The 9,765-nt window shown below is 36.9% G+C and overlaps 1 protein-coding gene across 1 annotated transcript; it reads right to left on the bottom strand.

Moving 5' to 3' along the window:
* Window positions 1-3,353: 3,353 nt before the first annotated feature.
* On the bottom strand, window positions 3,354-9,537 carry LOC18588176 (sterile alpha motif (SAM) domain-containing protein). Its single transcript, XM_007012407.3, has 10 exons — window positions 8,835-9,537; window positions 8,522-8,719; window positions 7,563-7,967; window positions 7,186-7,249; window positions 5,978-6,195; window positions 5,768-5,881; window positions 5,252-5,357; window positions 4,806-5,017; window positions 4,064-4,167; window positions 3,354-3,673 (listed from the first exon to the last, which is right to left on the bottom strand). Exons 1-10 carry the CDS (start codon window positions 9,504-9,506, stop codon window positions 3,529-3,531), a joined length of 2,238 nt encoding a protein of 745 aa, XP_007012469.3. The 5' UTR covers window positions 9,507-9,537; the 3' UTR covers window positions 3,354-3,528.
* Window positions 9,538-9,765: the final 228 nt, after the last annotated feature.

Below are 9,765 nucleotides of genomic sequence, written 5' to 3'. Positions count from 1 at the left end.
GGGGCCGCCCCTTTTTTGCCTTCCTGCTATTCAGATTCCAGGAAAACGCAGGTTCAAGATTTGACCGCAGCCTCTTAATCTCGAAACTAAACGAACCAAAAATATAGAAAAGGCCCTCTTCCAGGAAATTAATACTGAAGGTGGATCAGTTAAACTTTTGAGCCAATTTATGGCAAATGAACGTTCAGGCTAGGCTAGGACATGATGACATGACATTTGGAGTTGCAACTGCCCTTCCTTTTCTTTTTCTTTTCCACACATGGCAATGAAGGGAAAATATGTGCTTTGCATGTGCAAGACAGCCGCCGGTTAGCCAACCCTCTTCTATCGGTTTCTCGCTAACCAAAATTCAACTCCAACTTGAAACGAAATTTGACTACCTAGATCATTACATGGAGAACTAAACATTTTAAAATGCAGGTTTATGATTTTTCAAGTCTGACCTAATTCTGGTTGGGAAATGCACCTAGGAACATTATGACATTCTTGTCCCTGGACAGTGACACTACATAGGTCGATATGACACGTTCTAGAATTATGTCACCCTTTTTTTTGTCCTTTGGTGCATCTTATATGTGTTTATCTAGTGTTTCGTCCCATGTTTTTAATTTAAATGGTCTTCAATTAATTGTAATTAATGTGTTAATGATAAAAATCTTCTAATCATTAATAACTTTATAAAAAGAACTTCATGTATTGATTGTTTCACCTCGATCAGAGATTGAAATTTGATGGGAAAAGGAAGGTTAATTACCTTTTACTTGCAAAGGTTAGATTTTTATTTAAGGAGTAACTATGTCTAATTAAGATATATATTTCTCTCAAACATAGAGATAAAAGGGTATGAGCCTAATTTTGCATTCCATTAAGCAGAGAAATAGGATTTGACAGAATTTTTTTAATACCATTTCCCCGTAATAAATATAGGACAATAGATCAAACAAAATAAAAATTTATTGTGTTCTTAATTATTTTTGTCTTCTCTTTCGCTCCTTGCCACTGCAATACCAAATTAATTATCTTTTCCATCCGTATCGAAGCCACTACTTACCACACAAACAAAGAAGGAAAGAAGCCTGAGGGACAAAAAAAAGTACTTGGTTTTATTCGATTGTTGAAAAACGAAATCCCATCAGCTTTTTGAGTGCCCCACTGACACTGAGACAAAAAGGGCTAAAGCAAACAAACCAAAACCTCGAATTTCAACACGTGCTCAAAAGCCAACTTTATCAATCAATAAAAAATTATTAAAAGATCCAAGAATTATCCTAGAACGTGCCACAATTGAGGAACAACAATCAAGAAAAGACGCGATCGATAGGAACGGAAGTGTAGAGTGGAGGAATAGTGGGCGATGGGGGCACCTGAGACTTGACCTCACGCCCCGTTTAATTTGACGATAGCGAAACGACAGGCAAATTTGTCGTTGAAAAAGCTGGAGGCGAAACCGCGGAGGCAGAACAATGGGATTAATAGTTAATAGCCAAATATTTTGAAGTCAAAGCATGCAATTATTCCTCACGTTGTCTTAGGATCGTCGCCATTCATTAGATCATTTCTTACGTTTGCATGTTCTTTTACTCTCTGTTTCTTCTCCTTATTTTTATGTTGTAAGGTTTGGTTGGATGAAATTCTCATGAGTACTTTTCCATATTAATCCTATTGAAAACAGTCCTTAATTCCATATCATATTATATATTTATTATTATCGTTAAAAAAGGTTAAAATATATTTCAGTTTATTTAAAAATTAAAAATAATATCAAATTAGTAACATATTTAATCAGTTATTGAAAAAGATTAATTAACCATTTAATTTAGTGTAACAAAGTGTTTGACTTTTGAGTTAGGTGAGATGAAATTTATGAAATAAGAGAGACTAATTTTTATTGTTTAATTTAAGATGACATGTATATAATATAAAGTATATAAATATGAACCCCCTATACTTTATAATTCTCTATTAGTAGTTATATTGAGTTATTAACCCATAGCATAACTAATCTCTATAGCAAATTCATTCGTTTCTTTCTTTGGTAATTATCAAACTTGGCTAGAGTGTTTTTTGGTAAACCATGTCTCCACCAGCCATGCAGAGTTTTTTAGATGCCAAAATCTTGAAGAAGCCATAAAGCAAGTGAACATGGCCAGAGATTACGTGGATCAATTCTTGATTTATTGTACCATGTGCCCCTTGCCTCACAGATAAAGACCAATGGTGTCTACGATTGGTACGCTGTTCTTGGCATCGAAGATTGTAAGGCTGATGCAGAAGCAATCAGAAACGCCTACAGAAAACTGGCTTTCGAGATCAACCCTGACAAGAAGCTCTGTAGTGGCCGAGGATCATTCAAGCTTGTTTCCGAGGCGTGGAAGGTCCTGTCAGTACCGTCTTCAAGTCAAACTTATGATCAAAGACGAGGTCCAGCTCGTTTACAAAAACGGTCATGGCAAGAAAAAGATGAACAAGGTCATAACGCTGCTCCAAAATTTCCAAAAAGGCCCGCCTCGGGTGAACAACCGCCGCCACATAATGGCCCAAGAGATTAGGGTCAAATCAAGACAAGCGTAACAAATAGTCAAGCTCCACGCTACAACACAAATGGAAGTGCTACATATAATCAGGCTCCACCCAATTCCACTGCAGGATAAGGTAACCAGGGCGCCGGAGGAGCTTCACAGAATCAAGCTCCATATTACGGTGGCTCAGGATCTGGAACAGGAGCAGTAGACAGAATGGTGCATATGCTTCACAGAATCAAGCTCCACCGAATTATGGTGCTACGGGATCAACAAATTACAGTGGCACGCAGGCTAAAAATAACCAAGCTCCTTCCCATTATGCTGCTCCAGGAGCAGCAAAAGCGGGATGCAATGCAAATGCTTTCTAAAGCAACCGGGCCACACCGAATATTTCCGGAGCAGCAGGGGCAGTGCGGAGCGGGGGAAGAGGTTGGCCTAGTCAAGTTCCACCCAATTTTCTGGCAACAGCCAACAGCAGAGAATATCAGTGAGATTATCTAGCACCTCATATCTACAGAAGAAACGGACACGACTCGCTTGATTTGAGAGTGAACTGATTCTCACTCTGTCCCTCCTCTTTATTGGGCGTAAGAGCCTCTCCAGATAACAATATTAATATGATCATGACAGTGGAAATTAGAAAGAAAGATTTTTTTTTCTTTTGATAGTAAAAGATGAATGAATGAACTGGCAAATAAGGAATCGTTGTGCTATTCTGAACTCTGAACCTGCATATAAAAGCAGGAAAAGCTTGACATATGCTACCTTAAAGGGCAGGGAGACTTTAGGAACTTAATATAAATATATATATATATATTATTGTTAGCATGATTATAGAAGCACAACAACATGCTAACATTACATCAAATTGCACTGCCTACAAAATCCATTAGTACAGAATAATACAGGTGAAATCGGATGTTCATCCCTCTCTACTTTGTGACAGAGCTACTGCACAACAGGAGAAAAAGACAGGTGCTACTTGACAGACCAAGTGGAGTACAAATCAAGGCAACAGGAGGGAAATCATGGCTTTGGTAGAATCTGGTCCATCATTATTCACACTTGGTATTATGTTTTCGGGAGATAAAATTTTCACAAATTCTTTGAGCTCTGTAAAGCTGCAATGCTCACTATATGGCACTTCGTACCTGGCAAATAGAATCATAATATCTTTCTTGAGTCAAAATTTTAGCCCTGTATAGGTACACTTCTGCATGCTAATTGCTAAGTTACGTTTCTGATAATTGGCCCCGTGCACAACTCATTAAGAATTAGGTTAAATTAAATACTGAAATCAAACCCCTTGGGAAACCTAAATAAACTACCTAAAAGCTTCATAATTGGTCAAATGTCATAAAGCACATGCTACAATTGTGTAGGTTCTTTTATTCCAAAAATGAAATGGTCAAATTTTAGTTATTCAATATTAAAAAATAACATATTAACCGAATACTATTTCCAACTTGAGAGAGCAAGCTAGGTCAAGGCTTAAGTTGTAATAGACTTCTTTTCAAGATCAGATGAGGATGGGACAATACCTGATGATTGTACCCTGCTGCCACCTTCTCCCTGGAGCCTTTTTCTTCCCCTTACCAAGTGCCCAACCCGTAGGAGAGAAAGCAACTATTAGACTGAATCGACCCTGACAAAAAGACACGTACATAATACCATAACTAAATGCATATGCATAACACTACTACCATAATCATACTACTAAATAAAACATTGCAAGAAATTTTCGAAGATTTAAGTGCAAAATGACTTCTTGCTTATCTCATGTTATGTAGTTATTGCAGCACTATTTGATATTTTCTCAGAACCACTATACTAAGATTATTTAGTGTATAATAGATGAATTCCCCCTGCAATGAACAAACCCCAAATTCCCTCTAAAAATTATTTCTGAAATAATGAGAATATTATTATTCTTTTTCCTAAAAAATGTAACACTTACAATGAGAAACTAAATAGGTGCAAAGTGTATGAAGCCATCAGGTATTCATTTTGGAAATACTTCATTTTGCTAATCCTTTTCCATGTGTCCAAGGATCTGATCCATCTTCTTCACCTTTCCTACTTTTGAGTTATATGTACCATATGACTTGAAATAATTATCCACAGCACATAACATCATCACGTCCAGTTTTTAAGAAAATAAATATTTACACTAGTTTCAGTGAAATGTTTCACGCACAATAAATAAATGATGTCCTTTTTGATTTAGGGCTATTTATCTCATAAGAGAAAAAGAATAAGATGAAATAATTGTGTGCTCCTCACCGCATATTGGTTAGATATGTGTTTCAATCGTTTGAAGCTTGCAAGTGTCCACATAGGGACAACATGGATCTGGCTTTCCTGTTCATTAAGTGTGAACCACCGCATATCTTCCTCAGAGAAACCCAAGCAATCCAAAAGACGGAACTTTGCTGCAGTGATGTAAACCTTTCTACGAAGGACACGAGCAACCTCCAAGAAAAGCCTTTCCTTTCCTGCATTGTAAAAGCAGTATAATACCATTTTAGTTTACACTTTAAAACCAAAGTTTAGACAAGAAACCTCTTTGGAAAACATTGTAATAGGCTTAAGAACATTACAAATTTTAAGTATAATGATTAATGAACATAACAAGAATCATTGCAGCTTTCTTTTATCTTTCAAATATATCTCAACCAGAGGGGAAGCATGTATTGTGCAAGTGAAAGAACAAGCAGTGAAAACCCTACCAATTGTGTAGCTGCCAATCAGAAAAAGTGTCTTAGGGTTGAAAGCCTCTGCTTGGATTGCCTCAATGACAAACTGTATTACAGCCTCCTGCTTTGGGAAGTCATACTAGATGACATCATGACATGACAATAAATTTAATTAGTTATAAGATAAAACAATTAAGCAGTATACAAAAGTTATAAAGTTTAAATGACATAATGAGAAATATATTCTGTGGAAAGTTGAAGAAAACTATTTTGTTTATCAAATCTTGTGAAGATTGTACTTAAGAAAATGTCAATCCTAGACACAAAAAAGACAACTTGGGTTAAGTTGTCATAAAGCGTTGAACTTTAACTGCAATCAATGCAATTTTATAGATGATTGCTAACAGTTAGTAAGTATATTATTTGATCTAAGGCACAACCACAAATGTCAAATGAGAAAATCATGGAACAATCATCAAAGATAATGTGTCCAGTTTACAAATACTGAACATTTAAGTAAATTGCAACCATTTATTGTCTAAGACTGACCTGAGGATTACAGTAAGTTGTATCAAGGATGAGAGTATGTATAGGACAAGCATGCCAAAGAGACATGCTTGCCATTTCCTCACAAAAGCGAAAATCTCCTGTGTGTAGAACAGCCTAGATACATAAACAAAGCAAAGTCCGTTTCAGAGGAAGGAAGACAGATCACATGCAGAATGATGAAACATATCTCAAGAACAGTGAAGACCACACCTTACCATTTGGTGGTACAAAGAGTATCATGATGGATCCTGGGCAGTGATTTGCATCCAAGCATGTTATCTCAATACCAGCAATATTGATCTTTTGGTTGAGGGGTAAAACTTGCAACTTTTCCCATGGTATTCCAAGCTTTACATTTACAAGCTGTGCTGTGATTGAGGAGCAGTAAATCTTACCATGACGAAAAGACCTTGTTAATCCTTGATAATCTGCGAAGGAAAACCAAAGCAATGGATTATGATCCAATAAAATCAACTGCTAAACCCTCAGGCCAAGCATGCAATTGGAGACTGCCTCTGCAAGAGGGCATCAAATGGTTGCAGTAGACCTCCTTGGCATCAGTGATGCAAAAGGGCAAAGCATGTAATAGTGTCACTGAATGTGATATCAGTATTTGTTACTTAGGACACTATTGTCACAAACGATCCACTCCTGACCCAAAGTTTTGGCAGATAATTATTCAAGGGAACAAACTATAAAATAGTTGCAACATAACCTGGTTCAGGCTAATGGAGTTGCTGCACTGTTAAAAATACCAATAAAAAAGAACATGGGTATGTTTGCACATTAAAGTCAATACAAGACAGTGAGAGACAGAAAGGTAATGCATAAAGATAAATATTCTCTTCAGGTCACTTCACATCACTGAAACTGATTTACTGGCAAAAAATGTACTAATGCAGATCCACCCACCCAAGAAGGACTCCTTCACAAAGAAACAAGCTTCTTCATGAAAACCTATTGTAACAGTTCACCAGGGTGCCATTATTGCCTACCAGAATAGCTGTTTGAGAAACTATAATGTAATAGAAGACATATTAAAATCAACACTGAATATAAGAATAAAGTTCTTATTAGTGCAAGTATGCAACTATTAGAAATTCAATTTTAATTTGCATGTTAATGACAATTTATGAATGCAAGGCCATAAAATTTTGAAAAGCCAAAATGAAATCAGTAGAAGAATTATGCACGTCGCACTGCATAAAAGAAAAGGGAAAACAATGAAAGCCCATTTAAGTCTGCTATACATCTTTTCAAAAAAAAAAAAAGTCTGCTATACATCATATTTCAATAGTGATTGGCAGAATAAATAAGCAATAAGTTGCAAAAGTAGTTACCCTTATCATATTGTTTGAATAGTTCCCAGCTATAAAATCAAGAATATACTTGAATGAGAAGAATGTAATAGTACTTACGGTCCATATGGAAGTGTGTGAGAAACCAGTGGGAACAATCTCCTCGAAGATATTTGAAAGCATCCTGAAAATGTAAATTACATTAAACTTAAGCACCACCAAAAAACCAAAGAATCAAATAAGATGGAGGAAAGTATTAAATTTGTCTTCTAAAGCTCAGTTAACAGTTAGGTATCAAATAGCTCCATAAAAGGGAAATGTATCTTTACTAAACTCCTAGGTTGTACCAGTACAAAAGAAAACCTGTAAGTTATAAGGTGTCCACAAAATACTTTCTAGTAATATAGAGAAATCAAAGTTCATGCTGGCAGTAGAAGTATTTGATATCAATAAGCATGAGCTGAAAATTATGATAATTAACTGATGGGGACCATTACCACTCGAAATGGTGTTCCTGGAATGCAACACCATGCAGGAATATCTTTTAGTTTTCCATTTTTAACATGATTTGTCTGCACACGTCTACGACCAGGATCTGAGTGACTTTTGCTTGATATATGCTGTCCCCTTGGAGGGGTGCAAACTTTCTTCCTGTCAGAAACCAAGCCAGGAAAAAAATCTGTAATTAACTTGTTTGCAGCTGGCTTAGTAGTTTCGTCATCTATAAAATTAGAAATCTCAGTTTGCGTCTTTGCTCTGCTGCTTTTGGCTGATCCATTTCCATGACTGGGATGACCCATGTGCCTCTCAGCTGCACAGGAGTAGCTTTTTCTGAGTTCACTAAGAGCATGCACAATCTTCTTCCTGGGGCCTAGTGCAGTAACACCAATGCTGAACAAATCCTGCAAAAAAAGAAAGACAAGGAGGAGAAAGGGATTTCATCAAGTGAAACACGTTTTGGTGTGTAAAACTGATGTGAAATACAAGAAAAAGGAAATATATTTGAAGCAACAGCACCACAATTAGAGACCCACAAAGATGACCTTGTCTTATTCAGAAAAATAAACTAGCTTTCATGATTACAGGACATTATGCAATTTCTGATCATAAATTTCATACTATTTAGCAACTCTCAAGCTCATCATAAAGTAGTTTTTAGTCATCAGTCTCTATGCTAAATTACCAGGATGACAATTTCTTGTCCACTACAATTCTGGTTAAACACCCATTCCTAAACTGTTTCGTATTGTGGACCAATACCATATAGAACCCTCTGCCTATTCTTTGTTTATCTATTATGTGCTTGTGTCAGATGCATATCAGAAATCTTAAACAGATATAGCTATCAATGTTGGAAGCAACAAATATAAAGGAAAATAGTGAGCATTGAGCATTCCCGTGACAAATGGGAGTAATACCTAATACAAGTATCCAAGTGACAGTCTAAGCAGCATACCTCTTCAGTCAACCACTTCAGAGTGTCCCAATCAACCTCTTCTCGGACAAAAGCATCAGCATATCTTGCTAAACCAAGATTACTTAGCCATTTAACAACAGGGGAGACATCAACAACTTGTCGAGGAGACAAAGGGGGACCATCAACAACCTCAGGAACGCACTGAAATTCCCTGTCAACACTAGGAGGAAAAACAACCTGCAAAAACAATGATTGTTACAGTAACTAATCACATATAATAAAACCTATTTTACCACAAAGAAAACAATGCAAATAAACAATAACAGTAAACAAAGATGATTGGTAAGCTTACATTTTGACCAGGATTCTCCACTTTGTCGAGACAATCATTGATGTGAACCAGTCGGTGCTCTTCATTCAAACCCGAAATATTAACTCCACAAAGAGGACATTGAACTAGACTATTGTCTAGAACATTACTTTCCTTTTCATCTCCACTGTCTTCTTCTTTTTCTTCTTCAACGTCGTTGCATAGCTTAAGTAAGGCATCAAGCTCATTATCTTCGTCAAAATCTTCTCCGAACTCCTCGCTTAACTCTGATCTCGGCCTTATTAATCTCGACTCTATTGAATTACACAAGTAACCCTTATTCAATTCCAATAACTCCTTTTTCTTTTCGTCACATTTTACATAATCAGAGTCCCTATCTTGGGCTGAAGTCAAATTAAAACTACAATTGATGCTGGACGGTATTAAATCCAAGCTGCAGGTTTCATCGAGATCGGGCTGATCATTGGATCGGGTTATCGGAATGGTGACAACGGCAGTGTTTTCTTTTCCGGGTGGGTTATCAGGGCGTTTAGGTTTCTTGGAAGGAGGGCGGGGAGTATTGGAGGGCTTGAGGGGGTTCTTGTGTGAGGTGGGTTTAATGGAAGCTGAAAGAGTTTGAGTTGGGGGAACTTGAAAATCGTCGTCGTCGTCGTCGGTGAAAAGAAACTGGGATGCGGAAGACCTCGAGAGCATTCTTCGTTTCGGGAGGGAGATGAAGCGCACAGGGCTGGGTCTTTCGATTCGGGCGGGTTAGCATTTCAATTTATTTTCACAAGACGATTTGGAGGGAAAGTTTTATGGGCTGGGTCGGTGCAGGGCAGACCGAGGCCTAATGCAGGCCCATTATCTAATAAAGCTGTCTATAATCTTAAGACTTATCTAGATATTTATGAAATTTTTATTTGAATATTAGCAATAACATTTTAAATTTAAATTTTTTAATTATACTTTA

The sequence above is a fragment of the Theobroma cacao genome, chromosome 9 (genome assembly GCF_053813885.1).
Source record: "Theobroma cacao isolate CCN51 chromosome 9, ASM5381388v1, whole genome shotgun sequence".
NCBI classification, from domain to species: Eukaryota; Viridiplantae; Streptophyta; class Magnoliopsida; order Malvales; family Malvaceae; genus Theobroma; species Theobroma cacao.
The sequence above is the reverse complement of the archived record's forward strand: the minus strand, read 5'-3'. Positions and strand labels throughout refer to the sequence as shown.